Source organism: Trachemys scripta, chromosome 10 (assembly GCF_013100865.1).
Source record: "Trachemys scripta elegans isolate TJP31775 chromosome 10, CAS_Tse_1.0, whole genome shotgun sequence".
Classification (NCBI taxonomy): domain Eukaryota; kingdom Metazoa; phylum Chordata; order Testudines; family Emydidae; genus Trachemys; species Trachemys scripta.
This window is the reverse complement of record NC_048307.1, coordinates 19,229,663-19,249,460: the sequence shown is the minus strand read 5'-3', so window position 1 is coordinate 19,249,460 and position 19,798 is coordinate 19,229,663. Positions and strand designations below refer to the sequence as shown.

The window sequence follows — 19,798 nt, the reverse complement described above, 5'->3', positions numbered from 1 at the left end:
ATGATCATAGGGTTGGCTTTTTACATAACCGCTAGCAAGCCTCTGGAATTGACAGCAGTGCTGGTCTGTAAATGGCCCATGCGCTGTGCCACAGCTCTTCCGCTGTAGCCTGAGTCCATCATTTCCACCAGATGAGCAGCTTTCGTTCAGAGCCTGGAATTGTTGCTCTGAGCCTGGCACCAGCAATGAATGGCTCTTCCCTTGGAGTTAGTTCTGATGTAAGCTGGGTCTGAAGGAGTTCCCCTCTTCTCCCCCTTCCTCCCTCCCCTGACATCTAGTGATGCACTGCCGTGGGGGATGGGGGAGGGGAGGGAAGACTTCAGGAGCAGAGCATGTTTGCATAGACATGGAGCTGCTTTGCCAAAATGATCAATTTTGGCTGGTTTGGGTTACAAATCACTGTAGTATTCAAATGCAGGGATAATGAAATAATGTTATCCTTATTGTATGAGTAAAGGGCAGCAGAACTGTGCTTAGCATGCCCTGATTGAGGGGGTCACCCTAAACTGAACCTCTCTTGCTAAGCAGGGGGTAGGATACCAAATTCCAGCGATGAGTGGATGAAGACAAGTGTTACTAACTGGTAGCGTGGACACTCCCTAAAGAGTCCTAGACACTTTTTGACCTTCCCTTCTCCAGCTTTTAATGACAGAGCTGCTTAGACTCAATTAAGAGTCCTTGTTTCCAGGTGGTGATTCCTAAAGCTTGTCCTCACTGCTGAGCAAGTCTAAGGCTAAGCCCTGGACCTTGTGTGGGAACAGGTAAAGGCAACACAGAAACTGCCTTGGCAGTGATGTTCCCTGCTACCTGCTGAAATCACTGAGAGCTGGGTGAAGTGGTAGAACCTCAGAATGTGACATTGCAGAAGCTCAGCAGCACCGAGACGCCAGACCGTGGGAGTGGTGGGACAGTGGGAGTGGTGGCAGAGAGACAGCGGTAGCAGTGGGAGGCGATTAGCAGCAGTAGAGCGTGGACCCCACCCCCTCATGAATGCACCTCTGAACCCTGGGTGTTCGCTAAGCAAAGACCACCAACTGTGAGTGGGGCGCTGGGGAGGGAAAGGGAGTGGTGTGTTAAGAGACATTTGTTTGTTGGACTTTGTGACATCTGATTAAAATATGACCATGCAAAATCATGGTTGCTACTACTGTTATATAATTGCAACAGATCTTATACCAAGTGTGACACGTGGCCAGAAAGGATTAAGCAGCTTGCAGGATAAATGGCCCAAAGGCAACCATTAGAGACGTGTTAAAGTATGTGAAAGGTAATTAGGGCCACTGCATGTTAGATTGGCTAGAACTTTGAAATGCAAACTTGTATTGTTAGAGAATTGGAGATGATACTAAATGTATGTGTGTACTTTTTTCTTGTAGGATGTTCCTGTCTGTCACTATAGCTATTGATTCAGAGATCAAAAGGACATATTAACATTTAAATGAACTGTAAACATAGTAACATCACTGCATTCATCTCTCTTTGAAATGTATAGCAAATAATCCGCGAATGGTGGAAAAATGGGCAATTGCCTTATGTTAAGCTGTGTAGCTAATTAGCGGCAATGTTTAAGAAATCAGGTCTACTTCAAAATCTCCATGAGTGCCTTTTGTTCGCCGAAGGACTCAGACCTGTCAAAGAAGGCTGGAAACTGTATAAAGATGTTTTGGGTCCCAATCCTTTGGATCTCAGATCTGCTTGATGCTTCATGCAGGGGAAGTTTAAACCCAAGATTGAGACCTCCAGTCCTAATCTGGAATCATCCTGAATATGAACATTGGACTATAACCTATGGACTATTTCTGAAAGAACTCTTTGCAACTACAAAGTTCACCATCTCTGCTATGAATTTAATCTCAAGAACTGTACTCATGCCTGTATGTATACTGATCTTTTAACCACTACTCTCTCTTTTCTTTTAATAAATTTTGGTTTAGTTAATAAGAATTGGCTGTAAGTGTGTATTTGGGTAAGATCCGGAATATTCATTAACCTGGGTGGTACTGTGTCCGATCCTTTGGGATTGATAGAATTTTTTTATATGATGAATAAGATTTTCAGTAATCCTCATATTTGATTTGGGTGTCTGGATGGAGGCCTATGGCTTTAAGGGAACTGTGTTGTTGGCTTCTGGGTAACCAGTGAGGTATTATAGAAGTTGTTTTGTGCTGGGTTGGTGAATCAAAGCATTGGAATAGCCACCAGCTTTGGGGATTGTCTGCCCCATTCTTTTGCTGTTCATCCTAATTGAGTGACCTCAGTTGTCTCCCCTGGGACTCGGGTCACAGACTTTCACCCCACAAGGGGAGAAACTGAGGCAAAGGATGCTGCCCAACCCCTCTGTGGGGTGAGTTTTTGCATATGGTCACATGCTTTTGTATTTCGATTGTGGTGTTTTCCCAAATTAATGTTGGACCCTCTTTTCCCTTTTAATCAAAGTTGTATTTGGTTGTACACGGACTCAATGCTGGCGAGAAGGGAAGTACTGCCACTTAGAGGCACCAAGTGTGGGAGGTGTTTAGCTTTCCCAGATTACTGAATGGGGACTCAAGCTGGTTCTATTGTCTTTGTTAAGAGAAACCCTTAGATACTGAACCTAGCTCTTGTTGCTGCCGACTCCACCTGGCAGAAGGGTTGCACTAATCTATAGCTTGAGAATAACATGATTGTATCCCCTATATTTGCAGCTCCATACCTGTCAGCGACGACCCCAGGGAAGCATGTTCTCTGGTTCTCATCCACTCTGGAATCATTCTGTAAAATAAATCTCAGTTGCTCCTTGTAAGCACGAATCACGCTGCTCCCTTGGAAAGTCTCTGAAATGTGGGAATAGATGGGCGAGCGACTCGCAGCTTCCAGGCGTCTCAGCTGGCAGGAGGTGGCAACGTAGAAGTTCTGAGACAGAGGGAAATGGAAAGGGTATGTGATTACCACTATGCTCCCCCCACTAGGCTAATTCATCAGGGGAACTGATCATGTTCAGAAAATTAGAAATGATGCAAAAAAATACAGCAGTGCACATTAACCTCATGTTATAAAACCAAATGTGCAGGCAGAATGTGTTTATTGGGTGAGATACTGTGGCATAGAACTTGTAGCCTGGGTGAGGTATAAGGAGGCCTTTGAGTCCTTGGGGGCATTATCTAAATTTTGGCAGCCTCTCCAGGTTGCCCTATGGGCTGCAGCATTACCTGGAATCTCCACAGTGCTACATGTTGCAATCCCATCCCTGGCATGCCAGAATTTGTGAAAGAGTCCTTGGAGAGCAGCTATAGGGCTGTGCTCCACATAACTGCATTGGGGGAATCTCTGGGTCCTAAAAGCCCTGGTTCTGGCTGTTTTAAGCGGGAGCAGGGGTCAGGATCTCACCCATCATTTCTATACTTCCTCTATTTTAAAATCTCTCCTGATCTCTTAAACTTTGCCTCTAGTTCAAGACAGTAGATTAGCAACCTACAGTTTAGCAACGTATTCACCCAATACAACAAGCGAGGCCCGAGAGCAGGGTGTCTTGCTGCAGACTGAGTGTGCCAGGACAAGCAGAGTTCTCCAGAAAGAAGAGAGTCTGTTGAAGTGGTGCATAGTGCTTCTATGCATCCGAAGAAGTGGGATGTAGCCCACGAAAGCTTATGCTCAAATAAATTTGTTAGTCTCTAAGGTGCTGTGATGGGCCAGATGATTTCCTGCCCCATTTCATTATGTCCTGGGTGACGGGTACACCGATCACAGAATTCCATGGCGTGAATGGAATTGCAGAGTTGTACTGACTGCTTCAATCCCATCCTTCCGTGCTCAGATGGGATTTCATGAAGAATCCCTTGTTGTTTACCTGCCTTATTCACTAAAGTAGCAAAGCAGACTGATCTTAATTTTCTGTAACAAGTAAAAGTACTGTACTCAAGACTTTTGATATTCCCCCGACCAGCCCCCTCCTCTGCCCCCAGTCCTCCCTGGCAAAGTTATTTGACATTTTAGAGAACCAGACTGGGAGAATAAATGGGTGCATTGAAAAGCATCTGCCTCTCTGGCACACGTTTTATGTTAAAGGTGGCACAGGAAGACTGGAGAAGAGGAAAAACACTTCGGGCCTTAGTCTGATCTCCTTTACACTGATGTCAATCAGGAATCTCCACAGAAGTTCCACCTAAAACCATCATGATATCTCAGGCCTTCTAATAAGGCTTCGGAGGCAGCTACTGAGAGCCTGGATTCTGTGGGAAGACTCTTCTTAAAATTAGACACGGTGGTTTTGATTCCAGCATGAAATCAGAGGTGAAAAAACACTGACTGAAAATCTCAGCCCCTCAAAAAGGTCTGGTTCAGGTTACTCTAAACAATCGGAGCAGGTTCCTGTAGGAAAGGGTGTGGCGAGTTCTTAGATCAGCCACGTATCTCAAAATCCTACCTGGAACACGGCATACAACGCTGTCAGTGGCATTATCGCCACCACCGCTATTGGCGTGGCCACTATAACAACTATGTAGATCTCCAGTAAACTGAACAAGAATCCCAGCAGGGACTTCAGTTTATCGGGGATAACAGAATCAATGGCATCTGTTTCTTTGGAGAATCGGTTCAGCAAGTTTCCGATGGGCGTCTGCTCAAAGAACATCATCGGGGATCTGGCAACGTTCTCCAGTAACTGCTGAAAGAGCTTGTGTGATGCAATCACTCCTCCTAGCAGGACGGCTGCAGTCGATCCGAATTTGCCAATGGCTGCAATGGAAGGGAAGGGAAGTCATACAACCTAGACTCAGATTTCTCAGCTGAAAGCATGTTAAGGGAAGTTTTTCTTGAATGTGACTTTGGTGCTGGTGAAAGGTGCTGGTCTATTATTATTGTTATTTTTTTTATTTATATTGAGTTGGTGCCTTGGAGCCCCAGTCATGAACCAGGAGTTCATTGTGCTCATCACTGTGCAAACGCAGAAGACAATCCCTGCACCAAGCGGTTTACAGTCTAACAGTCACCCCAGAGCCCATTGTATGGCTATTGGATCTGCAGAATAGCCATAGAATGGGCATCAGCAGGTGTAAATTTGATTGAACAATTAGTTCTGTCTCCTACCAAAGAGCCCTGAAGATAGAAGCCCTCTGTTCAGTGAACGGTGAATGGTGCAAATAACTGGGATTACTCTGAATTAAATTTACTCTCTTGAGTTGGGTAGACTCCCATGTACCCAGTTAGATTAACTATATTCTAATCCCCTATTTTAACTGGTTCAAAACTTTCAGATTTTGTTTCTGCCCTAAACTTATTTTTTGTTGAAAGTTTCAGCAAAACATTTTAGCTATTTTTGATTAGGAGAAAAGTTAAACAATATACACATTTCAAATAATACACATTTTGGCAGCCTTTTTCTAACAGCTTTTTAGATCCAAAAGGCCTAGGGTGGTAAAAAGATTAAATCTGGTTGGCCCTCATTGAGAAGTGAGATTTTAATTTGGCTATATTAAGATTTGGTGAAGAGAGGATGGGAAGGGGGTATGAGGAAGAGAGGGGAGGGGGATAAAGAGGGAGTAGTAAATAAAATTGGGAGAGATGGAAAAGTGAAACTGACATCATAATCTCCCCCAACATGTGAATTTTTCATGGGTATCAGATCATACAGTTCTGACAAAGAGAGGCAAGGTGGCTAAAGGTGGGGGAACCACCCATCATGCTCAGTTGCAATGCACACTAGAGAGAAGAACTCAATGCACACACAAGCAAGCCAGAGTTTTATGCAGTGACACTGGGAATATTGTTCAGATACCGTAACCAAAAAAACCCACCAAAAAAAATCAGTGCACCCTGTGCAAATGTGCGTCAGAGCTTGTTTTTTTAGGTCCTGTGCCAAGCCTTTTAGTTTGTTGCCAAGAGCCCAGCAGACTAGCACCCCTAGGACATGCCAAAATTTGTATGATGGGAAAATTTCCTGGGAATGGGAAAGAGGGAGGCAAATGATATGCAGAAGAATTAGGTGACCGGGTCAAGCAAACCTTGAAGGACTCCAAGAACACCGAAGACTCCAACTCGCAGCTCTGTGTGCTGCTGCGTTCTGTTATGAACAGGGTCATCTGCCCACATGCTGAGCCAGTAACCGCGACAAAACGAGGCAGCTTGCTGACACACAAACAAGAACACAATGTACAAACAGATCAGAGGCCCTGTGGTCCTCAGGTAGTCCAGATAAATGGAAATACTGACCTGGAGTGAAGCAATCAAAAAGAAGGAGGGAAAGAAGGGTCAGACTTGTTAAGCTGTCTGTTCCTAAGTGAAGGAATGCTCTATGGTGTATGTTCTCTGTTACGCATCGCATGCCATGACAGCCTCATTCATCTCTTTGTCCTATCAGTGCAGGATGAATAATTTGAAGCCATGTTGACCAAGCTCAAGGCTTTAACCAGTGCAAACAATGTACAAATGCTTATTGGGTTGAAAGTGTCATTATTTGCAGTAATGAATTTTACTATCTCTTTGAGTGATATTATGAGCCACTTTATTCCCATTGGTAAGTGGTTACTTGACAAGACGCATTGACTACTTGTGTGAGTAATTGATCACCAGCAGGAGTGCAGGGATCGCCATCTGGCCCTTAAGGTGAAAGCAACATCTTTTGAATGTGCTTCCCTTGGACACAACTCTCCTTAAGCACCCCACCCCCATACCTCTTTGGGACTTAAACCTCCCATTTGCCTCTGTTCTCTGTAACTGGGTTTACACCTTTGATCCTGACTATTCTTTTCCCTCCCACATCTCCTAAGTCTCCTCATCATCACCCCACATGGCCTGGGTATACTGCGCTCTGGACTCCACTTCTGCTGAAATCCTCATCCATGCCTGCATCCTCTCACCTGGGTTAACGCACATCCCCTGCTCTTGACCTCCACAAGCCCCATCTCTGCCTTCACCCGCAGCCATGGAAGAGTAACAACAGCACTTCTAACCATACATTTCAGGACATGGTTAAGCTGTCCTTCATGAACCTTATCTGACCTTGTGTCTCCTGTCACTTGTCTCACTTGTCCCTTTACACCACTTCCCCCCGGTTGACTCAAAAGACTTTCCTTCTGCAGCACAAGCCACTTGAAACAGTCTTGTATCTCTCCACCCATCATAATGGAAAGACTTTCCTCCTCATCTCTACAATTTTCTCTCCCTCTGTTGCTGTTTTATTCTAATTTTCTAGCTACACTTTAGCTCTATAAAGCATTTTGGGGAACACGGTTGGTATGAAAGATGCTACACAAAATAAGATTGAATAGGACCAGACCTTCCACTGGTGCAAATTGGTGTCGCTCTGACTTGCACGGGGTTATGCTGATTTACACCAGCTAAGGATTTTAGTGTAAGTTCCTGTTGCAATAACAGGTTTATTTTATATTTCATTACTCTAACAAGGAATTGCTGCAGTTACCCTGCTGGTTTGAACTTTCTCCCCTTCTGTTAATCTTCCCGCATCTTTTGGAACTCTAGCAGCTGTGCAGTCTTGATTTATGGCTTTGGCTCCATCTCTCTTAATAGAAGATCTGTCGATTTATAAAAGCAAAACAAACACCATTATTTTTTATCCAAGACCATGATGTTTTTAAGCATTACTAAGAGGGCTGTGGTTTCTGTGGTTCCCGGAATTACTCCGAGCATTCCGCGCATTCAGGGCACACCTCCAGCAATGTGAATCCGGAACAGATTGGTGACGAACAAAACTTTTTCGCATCCAACTGCAGACTGGATGAAATGTTTGGTCTCGGTCTGTTTCCCAGTGGCAGATGTTCACATTCCCCAAACTGGCAACTATTCTGGAGTCTCAGCAGAGAGGCCACGGATTAAATGGGTACAGAGACTGAAATACCCTCTCACGCAGGGAGGTGGCACGTTGGCAGACAGAGAAGCTTGCAGTGCTGCTGCTAGTGCTTTTACTGTTCTGAGGCTAATCCACAAGACTTCAGCCTTTAATGCTGTCAATCCAGCACCATCCAAAAGCAATGATGATTCAGTTAACTATGTGATGCACCGCACAAGTGAGGGCTAATAACCTTGATGAATCAAATATTTAAGCAAACTTTACTAATAACAGTTCACTTGTTAATGGGTCTGAACCTGCCTCCTATGGGAGCTGTCTGTCAGTTACTGTGATTGACAACCCATTATGGCTTCAGTCCAAAATGTCTACTCCTTGTTTACTTTGCCATCTCTTACCCATTTTCTCCCTGGCCTGACAGGATTGCTTACCTCCCTTTAACTGCTACTGGTTGATCTGTGGTTTTAAGACCAGAGGAGTATCTCTATCAACCTCATGGTATGGAAGTGCCTAGCATCTGAACTCTGGGGAGGAAACTTACAGCTCCTTGGGAAGTGTATAGAGAAAATATTATTAAAAGCACTCTTAGGTGGTGGTGCCTGTTCACAGCCATGCAATCCATCCATGTGCACATCCTGTTCATTTACAGCCCGGTCCAAACCCCACTGAACTCAGTAGGAATCTTTCCATTGACTTGAATGGGCTTTGGAGCAGGAGCTTGTGCTTTGGTGTCTAAGGCAGGTCTACACTCACCTGCAGAGCTTTCCTGGGGACACAGCATTTCTGGAAGCGACGATGTCCTTGGTGCTTCCTGCAGCTGTGGAATAAATATTCTTGTAATACCTTACATCCTCCTTTGTTCTGTTTAGCCTCGGAGAGAACGAGGGATCATTGGAAAGAACTTCCGATAAAGGTAAGTGTTTGTGAGTCACCTCAGCAAAGCTGCAGTGATGGCACAGGCATTGAATAATGTGTGTTAATAGCATTATCCTTGCCTAATAAGATGGTACCTTTCATGCATCGTGCATACATAGCCCCATTTAGTGGGATGCATCACAGTATGGGATCTCATGGGAAAATGCCTGAGATTTCATGAATAGAAAAAAGCTAATGATTATTGATTGGCTCTTCCTGATCTGTTGTTTCATTTGCTTTTCCCCTGTGTGAACAGCAGTGGATCTCCACTGAGACCACATTCATTAATCAGAAAACACATGAATCATGAAACCAAAAAGAGAGTTATTCAGTTGGTGTACCTTGTAAATCACCCTCTTTCTCTTCTGCATTGTTATATGAATGGAGAAAGTCTGCAAAAGCCCCGTTTCTCTGTAAAAGTTCTTGGTAGGAGCCAGTTTCGGAAATCTCTCCGTCCACCATCAGAACAATATTGTCCACTTGGGGCAAAATGTTGATTGCATGAGTCACCAGAACACGAGTCTACTTTAAATAAATAAATACCAGTTATAATTGCTCCAGCCTTCTGCTGCCCTGCGCAGCCTCTTTTGTCTACTGAAGGGACTGCACAGGTGAGCGCCGCTGGCAGTGCGATTGATCTAGTCCATTTCACCATTCATGTTACCACCAAGGCCGAACCTCTCAACTTGGATGGCATTCCTCGGATTCTATGTCAGATTTATTGTCACTAACTTGAATGTCTTAGAGCCAAATTCATCCCTTCTGCAACATTAACTTCAGTGAAGTTACACTTGGTACGAAGTTGCCCTTTGATTTGAAATTCTAAGGATATTTCCACACAATTGTATGTGGGAAGAAAGTCAGTAAAGCTTTTTCAAAATAAGACTTGAGCATGTCTCTATTTCTAATATACAATCAAACTCTTTGCAAGTGCTGATTAAGCCTAAAGTCAGTTCTGTGTGTGTCTTTCATAATTTCAATCTCACAATCTAATTGTGAATACAAATTTGACGTCTGTAAGCACTGATTGCTTGTTTTAATGTAGCCTTTTACTGAACTCTTACCCATACATCTTACACTAACTGGACTAATAATCAGCACTTCCAGAATCCATTCTACTTACACATTCATGTTGGACTTTAATCTTGGTTTTGTCAGAATGCTCTGCTCCATCCTTGTCCAATTAAAAAAGAGTGCCAACTAACAAAGCGCAGGCACTTAGAACTTACATGCTAACAAAACAAAGCCCATGCCACAGCATAGATTGCGAAACTACCATACAGCCGACCAATTCTCCACTCTATTGCACTGAGAGGTGATGCTCAGATTGTTTCTGACAAGAATAAGGACTGCCAAGAGCATCCTTCAGGAAGAAGAAAGTGAAGAGAAACACTTGGGATAGATATTAGGACAAAGTTTTTAACGCCACGAGGTGCCATCGCTGCAGATATTCAACAAGGGCATAGAGCAGACCAATACAACGTAATGATTATTCTTACCAAAGGGAGGCATTGAAAGAGGCTGGATGACCAAAACCATTTTTTTCGTTTATTATTTATGATGGGGGATATGAATTTGTTTACGTACCCTGTCCTTCAGTAAGCCATTGGGTCCAATGACATGTTCAAAAATATGCTGTCCAACCTGGGCATCCACGGCTGAAAGGGGGTCATCCAGCAGGTAAACAGCTGCCTTCTTGTACACCGCACGAGCTAGACTCACTCTTTGTTTCTGCCCTCCAGATATGTTTATCCCCTGTTGAAATACAATGATGTATTTCATATGCTCTTGTATGTGTTTTGACCCTCTTCACTATTTTACACGGAGACTTAACGAGTTTAATGGCACTTTATATATTTGCTGTATAAAGTTTCACATAGCCTTATACCTTCTTCATCCCAGAAGTGCTTTCATTACTAAAGGCGGAATCAGCCAATCAATTTCTGCAGCCGTGCAGGAGGGGACCCTATAACAGCTTGGAGTTATTGATTTTGGCCTACATTTTCAACCATTTCTCCTAGTTTGAGGTGCCTCAATTTTCAGGTGGCCAGTCTGACAGCTTTAAATTAGAGCCTGATTTTTCAGCAAGCACTGAGCACCTGCCCTCTCCCTTTAAGGTGTTTCAAGCTGGGCACCCACAGTCACTGGGCACGCATGGAAAGCTTGGCGGGGGATAGTAACTGGTCCAATACCTTCTCTCCTATTTCACTTTTACTTCCTGCAGGGAAGCTCTCCAGGTCTGGCTGCAGTGCACAAGCACCAATCACTCTGTTATACCAGCTTTCATCCATCTCTTCTCCAAAGATGATATTCTCTTCCACGGAAGCATTTTGTATCCAGTCTTGCTGGGGGACATAAGCTACTGTGCCCTATAAAATGGAAATGGGTGAAATCACTAATGCATTTGTCTCTTTCATAAGCCTCTCAGAGGCCCCCCAAAAAGTATTCTATAGAGCAGAAATCTGGTGTTTTATAATCACCTCCCTAGATTTACCTTACTGCCATTGTGTAATGCAAAAATATGAGAGCCCAAGCACTAACAATAAGTGGCTCTTATAGAGTGCTATTTCCCCATAGGTCTCAAAGCACTTCATAAAGTAAGGAAAGCGTCATTAGCCCCATTTTACAGATGGGAACACTGAGACACAGAAAGGTGAAATGACTCACCCAAGCTGTCACAGAAGGTCAGTGCTAGAGCAGAGAATAGAACCCAGCCCCCCCAGTCCCAGGTCATTGCTCAAGTCACTGGAGCAAGATGGGAGGCAAACTTGCAGCCAGCCCAGGGCTCCTTGCTGCCCCTCCTCCCTCAACGTTTGGCAGAAGATGGGTTTTCACCAAATATCAGCGACTCCATGTGCAACTTGGTCAGCTCATACGTGCTAATCGAAAGCAAACACCCAGGGAGGGCTTTACCTTAATAGCCACGTAGCCATCCAACTTCTGCAGCTCACCAAGTAACGCGGACAGCAGGGAAGACTTTCCAGCTCCCACCTGGCCAACCACAACAAGTAGGCAGCCTTGGGGCACGGTTAGATTTATCCTGCAAAAAGAGAGTCCCGCATCTCCCCAGATTAGTGCCGTCAGTACCTTTTAGATGCAGCATTTGCAAGGGAAACTAGCAACATTTTTGCTATTGTCTCTTAAAGAGAGAAGAAAAAAGTTGCTTCCCTTTCCTTCTGCCAGTTGTCAGGCCCCGTTATATGGGACAAACTATCTCCTTCTGCCACACTAACTTTCCTGACAGCTCCAAACTCAGCTCGTCAAAGCTATCTCTGGCCAGGATGCCATTGTCCCATTCTGCTCACTGTTGCTTTTTATCATCTAGAGATGGGCTCTTCTAAACAAAATCCCAGATCTAACCCCTGTTTGAGGCTATTTGAAATCTAGATCTAAATGTTGAAACAGGCCCATCTATTTGTGTAAACCAAAGTCATCGTCATTGTTGTCGTTGTCGTCGTCATCATCATGTTCCCATTACACCTCTGGCGTTTAGGGCAGCGACGAAGCTCCTCCAGTCCTGTCTGTTTCTGGCAAGTCTTTCAATGGCTCCCCAGCTGCGCCCCAGGTTTTTCAGCTCAGCCAAAGTACTGGATCTTAATAGCCTTACTCTTTGGCATGCTCAAAATCAGGATTCAGATCCAAATTTGTGACTTGAGCCCATCTCAGGTACTGTCAGCTTCCTACACCCCCCCTCTTCCACTGCATACGCTTAACTTTTTGTTATTGCATTTTATTATAATATCCATTTCTGGAACTGCTGTGCATTGCGAGGTCACAAGAATGGACCTCGCATATGGAATGGCATAAAATGGCTTGCACTGTAAAGGAAAGACATATGGCTGTTCCAGTTTTCAAAGGAAGCTATCTTACTAAAGAGACAAGATGGGTGAGGCAATATCTTTTATTGGACCAACTTCTGTTGGTGAGAGAGAGAAAAACTTTTGAGCCACATGAAGCTCTTCTTCAGGTCTGGGAAATGTACTCCGAGTTTCGCAGTCAAATGCCAGATGGAACAGATTGTTTAGCATGTTGTCTTATTAAGACACCCGAAGCTCATATTTGGACAAGTGGGTGGTTGAGCTGATAACAGCCAGTTTGACAAACCAATGTGCCTAATTGAGAATCTACTATAGAGTTGGAACATCCTATTAGTGTGCCACATTTGGACTGGACACAGGTACAGTAAATGTCCTGCATGGTTTGATTTTGCAATTTAAGCTGAACTATGTTTAGAAAAACAAAATGTAGGAAATTTAGATCAGAAATCCCTCTAACTATCCTGTACTGACCTCGTTGGATTCACTCTGCAGGGCTGTTGATCAGCACTGGTGGTGATCACTGAATCGCTGGAAATATTTATTTGAAATAAAAGCCTGTACCTTTTAATGCAAGGAGAGCTTCCTCTGCACCAACTGAATGTTCCATTTCTTACGGTGATACCATTCTGTACTAACATATAAAGAGACATGAAAGGCATACATGGGTATTTAGAGAGCTACATAAATGTACTTGTTTCTATTTGCATAATTATTTACTGCAATGTAATAAATCATCAATGTTCTCAATAGCTTAAAAAAGATTAATGCAGTTTAATTATCACCAAACTGAGTGCATGCAGTAGAATGCGTATACACTAGCAACTAGAGCGGGATCACCAAACCAACAGATAAAGTGACTTTTGGTCAATATCCACCAGTGGCTAGATTTGTCCTAGTGACTTAGGGATGAGCTTTTGTGGGTCTGGTCCTCAGCTGGCTAGCTATCCTGATTCACACTAGCCGAGGATGTGGCCTGCAGGCCCCTCACCACTTCCTTGAGTTATTCAGTGACCCTTAAGGGCTGCATTCTAGGAAGTTAATTATTATAATTAAGAGTATTTTAATGTTAACGCTATCAAATCTTCTCTTGACCCTCCTCTTAAAAGCTTAACTGACAGCAGTGGATTATTTCTTTTTGGGGGAAGAAAAATACACATGGAGGATAAAAATTGTATTTGTCAAATCATCAATATACTGGAGAGAGAACCGAATGAAACTAGTGGCTATAATGGCGATACAGCCACATTTTACATGGCGCACACTCCCTATGCTGTGTGTAACTAATACTAGTGGAAGCGGAGTGCTATGCTCTCCTCACCAGGGCAATCACCCTAGGGCAATGCTTACAGTGGTCCGAGGTAACTGTGCTCATGTTGTTTGGATCCAGCTCTTCAAGACTAAGAAAGGCAGCTAAACGGCTTAAGGAAACCTTGGCCTGAAATTTAAAAACACACAAACCAGTCAATGGATTTAAAATAGTAAATGGTTACAATTCAAGTGAATGCCCAGCTCAGGTCATTTCCCTGGCAATGGTATTGTCTGGGTGTTTGCAGTTTATTCGTGGAAAATTAAACTGACAGTTGAGCGTTCTTGGTGCTTTAAGAACAGGCGTACTTGTGGCACCTTAGAGACTAACAAATTTATTTGAGCATAAGCTTTCATGGGCTACAGCCCACTTCATCGAATGCATAGAATGGAACATATAGCAAGGAGATATATATATATAAAAATTACAGAGAACATGAAAAGGTGGGGGTTGTCCTACCCACTCTAAGAGGCTAATTAATTAAGATGAGCAATTATCAGCAGGAGAAAAAAACAAAACTTTTGAAGTGATAATCAAGATGGCCCATTTCAGACACTTTGACAACAAGGTGTGAGGATACTTAACATGGGGAACTAGATTCAATGTGTGTAATGGCTCAGCCATTCCCAGTCTCTATTCAAACCTGAGTTGATAGTGTCTAGTTTGCACATTAATTCAAGTTCAGCAGTTTCTCATTGGAGTCTGGTTTTGAAGCTTTTCTGTTGCAAAATTGCCACCTTTAAGTCTGTTACTGAGTGACCCGAGAGGTTGAAGTGTTCTCCTACAGGTTTTTGAATGTTATGATTCCTGATGTCAGATTTGTATCCATTTATTCTTTTGCGTGGAGACTGTCCGGTTTGGCCAATGTACATGGCAGAGGGGCATTGCTGGCACATGATGGCATATATCACATTGGTAGATGTGCAGGTGAACGAGCCCCGATGGCGTGGCTGATGTGATTAGGTCCTATGATTGTGTCACTTGAATAGATATGTGGACAGAGTTGGCATCGGGCTTTGTTGCAAGGATAGGTTCCTGGGTTAGTGTTTTTGTTCTGTGGTGTGTGGTTGCTGGTGAGTATTTGCTTCAAGTTGGGGAGCTGTCTGTAAGCGAGGACAACAATGGGCGTTGGTGCCCTTTCCCCATACCACTTGCCTTTGTTCCCATCCAGCTCCGCAATACCCAGTCATTCCATGTCCTTTCTTCCTCTGGAAGGGTGCTCCTCTCTCTGTTCGGAGGTCTGCAGTTGGCCATCGTTTCCCAAATATGCCCCAGAATCCTTTTTCACTGGCTCTAATGCTCCCTCAATGAGGTGTAATGACAGTCATCTTGGGAGACAGGAGGGAAGCCCAGCTTCCCCACTTCTGCTAGAAGCAGCAGATGTTCCTCCTCGTCTCCCTGGCTTGGGTGAGCAGTGCTCACTCACAACTCCCCCTCTTCTCATGGGCTAGTGCTAAGAACCCTTCCCCTTCTGTCTCAGTCTGCTTTAATCACCCCGCTCTGTATAATGGAGCCTGGGACATGTCCGAGATCTAGTGGTGCCTTCTGCACAGGAATGAGCCAGAAATAAGAAAATATTTCTGAAGCAGGAGTTTGGAGCTCGCCCTCTTCCCGGCTGGAGAAGCGTGGATTGGAATCAGCCCATTGCTGAGTCTGACCATCACAGTGCTATTTCGTCAGACTCTGAGATGTGGCATCCTGGGAGATATGGTCCCTTCTTGCTATATGGGATAGGTGGCAGCCTACTTAACCTATCCCTAAGACTGCCCCTGATAGTAATACATCCTTGTTGTTCCATGTGAATGAATATAAACCCAAATCATTAACATTACATTTCATGATGACAGCCAAAAAGGAGTGAAAAAACTGCTCTTGCTAACCCGTTCAATACACTATGGAACATTGACTGCATAGCAGTACCCAGAAGGCTCCACGCATCTGGATGACTGTATGCCCACATGCGCCACTCCCCGATTCCCATGGCCTTCCCCACGTGACCTAAGCTAGGAGTGTGCCGCTCCTTAACAAATCCCTACCTTCACCTCGGACCAGTGCTGTGCAAAAGAAAGTAATGACCAAGCAAATGAGAACATAGCCTGCAACTAACCTGTATAGTGGCATTTATGGAATATGGCAGGAAAGAGTGAGCAGTGTTGAGAATGTTGATAAGGGTCAAAGAAACGAAGGCTTTCTGAGCATCTAGGACATGCTGCTTGTCCACCAGGGTGTAGACCGCAAACATGGCAAATGCAATCTGCAAGGGAGCAAAGGGAAGGCAAACTAGTATTCACAGACCGGCAAAGCAGTGCTCAGATGGTGCGTCATTCTCCCAGGACTCATTTTATAAAACCTCAGTGGCATCCGCCACACCCATTTACGTTGTCCTGTGAGTTCTAGAAGCTAAGTTTTTATAATCTGGTGACAGTTTAGCCAATTTGATTGTGCCACTTATTGTGCTTTCGAGATCGTTGCAGCACTGCAACTACAGTGAGATAGTGACATGAACATTCCCCTCCAGAAGGCTATCCTAGATAATGTATGCTGCTGGGATGGGACAGCAGCAAAGGCAACAGTGCATTATAAAAAAATATTGAGGCCCTGATCCTGCAGTGAGCTTGGTGTGGGTGGACCTCTGGACTTGCACAGAGCCTCAGGCCCTTGTGGGCCCTGTGTGAGTGTAGGGATCTGCCTGCAGGGAACCCATTGCAGAATCAGGAAAATAGACAATTCATTTCTCTGGGCAGGCATCTGTCTATTGGATTTGTCTATAAAGTGCCATGCACAGCTATGGTGCTAAGGGAACAACAGGCTGTGTGCTGTAAAGGAGAGTGAACTGCTCACCAGGAATGTAGATGAGTGGAAGGAAGACAGAGACAGCGAGAAGAGGATCTGAGAGCTTTTTAAAGCTTGAAGCTCTTGCTTTCGGATACCGAGTACTTTCTCCATAAAGGCTTTCTCCCAGCCATAGAGTTTGATGATCTTAATGTCACTGAGGATGGCATGGGTGAGTCTTGCTCGGTTATCTTTATGGTTCATCTGGTCCTCCTAAAATAAAGGCCCATTGAGGCTGTCATTAGGAATGCTGAAAATGTCACTCTTCCATCTTTGTGAACACCACCTTGAACCTAGCTGTAAATTCGGAATGGATCTCCGGGCCCTTAAGTAACATGTGGGCCCTTTGCCTGTAGCTCTGTAAGGTTGGATATTTACTTTTGTAGCTTCAGGCAATTTAATTGTTTAGTAGTAGCAGAAAAACATTAAAATTTTGGTCTATGAACCTGCAAAATATAATCCTATTAGAGAGCTCACACTAAATCTATAAGCAATCTTCAGAGGCTTTGAATGTCTGGGATCCTTTCAAACAGCAACGATCAGCATGGATAACAAACACTGAGCTATCACTTAGTCACATCTCAGTGCAATTACAATATACCCACATGTAATCACCTCTGTTTTGTTCCTTATCCTTGGGCTCCATGGGGTTCTTACTTGGGTGAGAATGATGGGATTTAATCTGTGAGGCTAGATCTTGAATCCCAGAAATTCACATGCCAATGATAACATTTTGCAGTTTTAGGAGGCAAAAAGTACCTGAAAGTGACTTCTTTTCTTAGTGATCACGAAATTCAAAGGCAAAAGAATTAAGAATACAGCAATTGCAGTCAAGGCAGATGGTCCCAGGAGCTGCCAGGAGAGAAGAGGTGAGATTGCCGTAGAAACACAAGAAACATTGGTGAAATATTTGTAGAGATACTAGTTTTCCTGGTCACTTTGTTCTTTGCCTGTTTTCCCACTTGAGGCTTGTGTCTAACACCCTGTAGTGGGGTGGCTGCCCCACTCCGATAAGTCGGGGTTAAAAGCAGCCAAGCTAGGCTGATTGGGGAAGCAGCCACAGCTGGCCCTGATAAGAGGGCTGTGGGCCAGGAGCTGAGGAAGTCTCTCTTTCCAGCCCTGGAGGGAGAAGGGCTAGCTGCTTGAGAGGAAGGTACCTGAACTGGAGAAGTGCTGGGGAATAGGACAAGGGAGCTGGAGAGCTCCAGCCTGGCAAAACCCCAGGCTGCAGGCCTTGTTGAAGGCCCACAGAGGTACTGGGACTGCAGAGATACAGCCTGGGAATAGGCAAAGGCAGCAGGTCCTAACCCCTTTCCAATGATGAGTGGCCATTACAGACTGCAGACTGCCCCAGTGAGCGGGGGCTAGATGATGATTTGCAGTAGCCACTGAGGCAAGGTGGGTTTAGAGGGTTGGAGATTCCCCAGGGAGGGGAGACCCAGAGCATGGGGGTACTGCTGTGGCAGAACCCTGAGGTAAAGGGCACCCTGGTCTGGGAGGGACATGGGGCCAGCAGCAGGTGAGACACCTGCCTGCAGAGGGCGCACCATATGCTGGAAAAGAGCTAATTCCCAGGACAACCAGCAGGAGGCACCGTGCTGGTAAGTCACGCTTCACTGCACACTCCTTTGGGTAATCCTAGAACTTTCCTCCTCCTCTGCCTTCAGGAGTATTTTAATGAAGACACTGTGACCAATTCATCCTGCTGCCGCCTCAGACCTCCATGAGAATTCTGGAGTGATCATGGGCCTTACTCAACTGTGCTGCTGCAAAACACCTGAGTACTGAATTCAGAGGCAAATCCTCCTCTCACATACCCCGGGGGAAACTCATTGAAGCCAATGATGTGGATGGAGACTTGGCCCAGTGATTTTATTTTCATAGACTATCTCATAGGTGGTAATGTTTTTTATTTTGATGAATTATGTTTATTTCCCTGAAGGAACAAAACAAAGTCATGTCTGTGAGAGATCCAGAAACGTGCTTGAGAACCAACACTTCATTGCTATTTCCTCTAGCAGCCTTTGGATGCATTAATGGAGACATCTAGTGGCTGGCTTAGGAAAGTCACACGGGCCAATGCTGCAGGGTCTGGCTGGATTTAAATCAGCTAGCAAAGTGCAACAGCAATGTTTTATTGAACTAGCTTTGGACCACTGGATATATGAGTGCAAATTTGACGTGAATGGTAAATTATAAATGTTTGGCTCTCTTAGCGTAGTGTTTAATGGATCTCTGCTCCCTTTACAAACCACCTCAGTGTGCTGGAGAGGCCAGTACTGGAATAATCACAGTGATGCATGCCTGGGGCAGAGGTAGGGTGGTAGAATTGGCACTATGCCAGTTTGCATTACTCCTGGCTCTAGCTGATTATACCAGTCTCTGATGTTCATGTGAGCACTAATTACTCCCAAATGAAGAGATGGACCAACATCTCTATATCAGTTACCTGCAAGTAACCCCCAAATACCTCCGTGTTCCCCCAGACAACTAGCAACACCATCTCCAGAAAGGCGATGATGCTCAACATGACATACAGTTGTTAATTCACTTTCTGGTGCTGTAATGCCCTTCCAGGTGCTAACAAGAGCATGGGCCATCCTAGTCAGCAAAGCGGGGTAATGCAAGTCTCTCAGGACCCCAGTCTTCAAAGCTGCCTGACTTTACAAACATGATCATCCCACCCCACAGGGTGCACGATTTCATCTGGCAAAGAACCAAATAGGCTGAAACAGAAATGCTCGTGATTCAAAACTGGGGGCTTTATTCTGCAGAAATATAATACACTCCTCATTAAATGTAGGGATGGAAAGGTCACTAGCATTATCTAGCTCATCTCAGTCTTGCAGTAATTCAGGATCATTTATATCCTAACGTTGGCACGTAGTAAATCTAGTTTACCCAGTAAGCCTACAACGAACATTTCTCATAACAGTACCACAATGATCGCTCTCATCAAATTGTCTCACTGACTTCATGGGAATCAGCCTTTAGGATAAAGTGTAGGAAAGTTCACATTGCAGGTCATACTCATTGTTATGTTTTAAGGCAGTGCCAAATAACTGAACACCAGAACCATGAAAGTCAGAGAGCTGGAAACAGTTATAGTATTGATTGTGAAAGGGCAACATATTTTTCTTCTAAATG

At 44.4% G+C, this 19,798-nt stretch overlaps 1 protein-coding gene across 3 annotated transcripts in view; it reads right to left on the bottom strand.

Moving 5' to 3' along the window:
* Positions 1 to 19,798, bottom strand: part of LOC117883756 (multidrug resistance-associated protein 1-like) — a 47,834-nt gene that overhangs the window by 11,548 nt on the left and 16,488 nt on the right. For 2 of the 3 annotated variants that reach the window (XM_034783466.1, XM_034783468.1), the window contains exons 11-24: positions 17,411 to 17,503; positions 16,661 to 16,864; positions 15,927 to 16,073; positions 13,861 to 13,948; positions 13,075 to 13,144; positions 11,609 to 11,735; positions 10,888 to 11,064; positions 10,283 to 10,450; positions 9,037 to 9,217; positions 8,534 to 8,597; positions 7,397 to 7,508; positions 5,979 to 6,186; positions 4,403 to 4,713; positions 2,693 to 2,892 (exon numbers count right to left, since the gene is read on the bottom strand). In XM_034783466.1, the coding sequence (XP_034639357.1) occupies positions 2,693 to 2,892; positions 4,403 to 4,713; positions 5,979 to 6,186; positions 7,397 to 7,508; positions 8,534 to 8,597; positions 9,037 to 9,217; positions 10,283 to 10,450; positions 10,888 to 11,064; positions 11,609 to 11,735; positions 13,075 to 13,144; positions 13,861 to 13,948; positions 15,927 to 16,073; positions 16,661 to 16,864; positions 17,411 to 17,503 (2,150 nt within the window). The remainder of the gene's footprint in view (positions 1 to 2,692; positions 2,893 to 4,402; positions 4,714 to 5,978; positions 6,187 to 7,396; positions 7,509 to 8,533; positions 8,598 to 9,036; positions 9,218 to 10,282; positions 10,451 to 10,887; positions 11,065 to 11,608; positions 11,736 to 13,074; positions 13,145 to 13,860; positions 13,949 to 15,926; positions 16,074 to 16,660; positions 16,865 to 17,410; positions 17,504 to 19,798) is intronic. The other variant, XM_034783467.1, reaches the window with a different exon arrangement.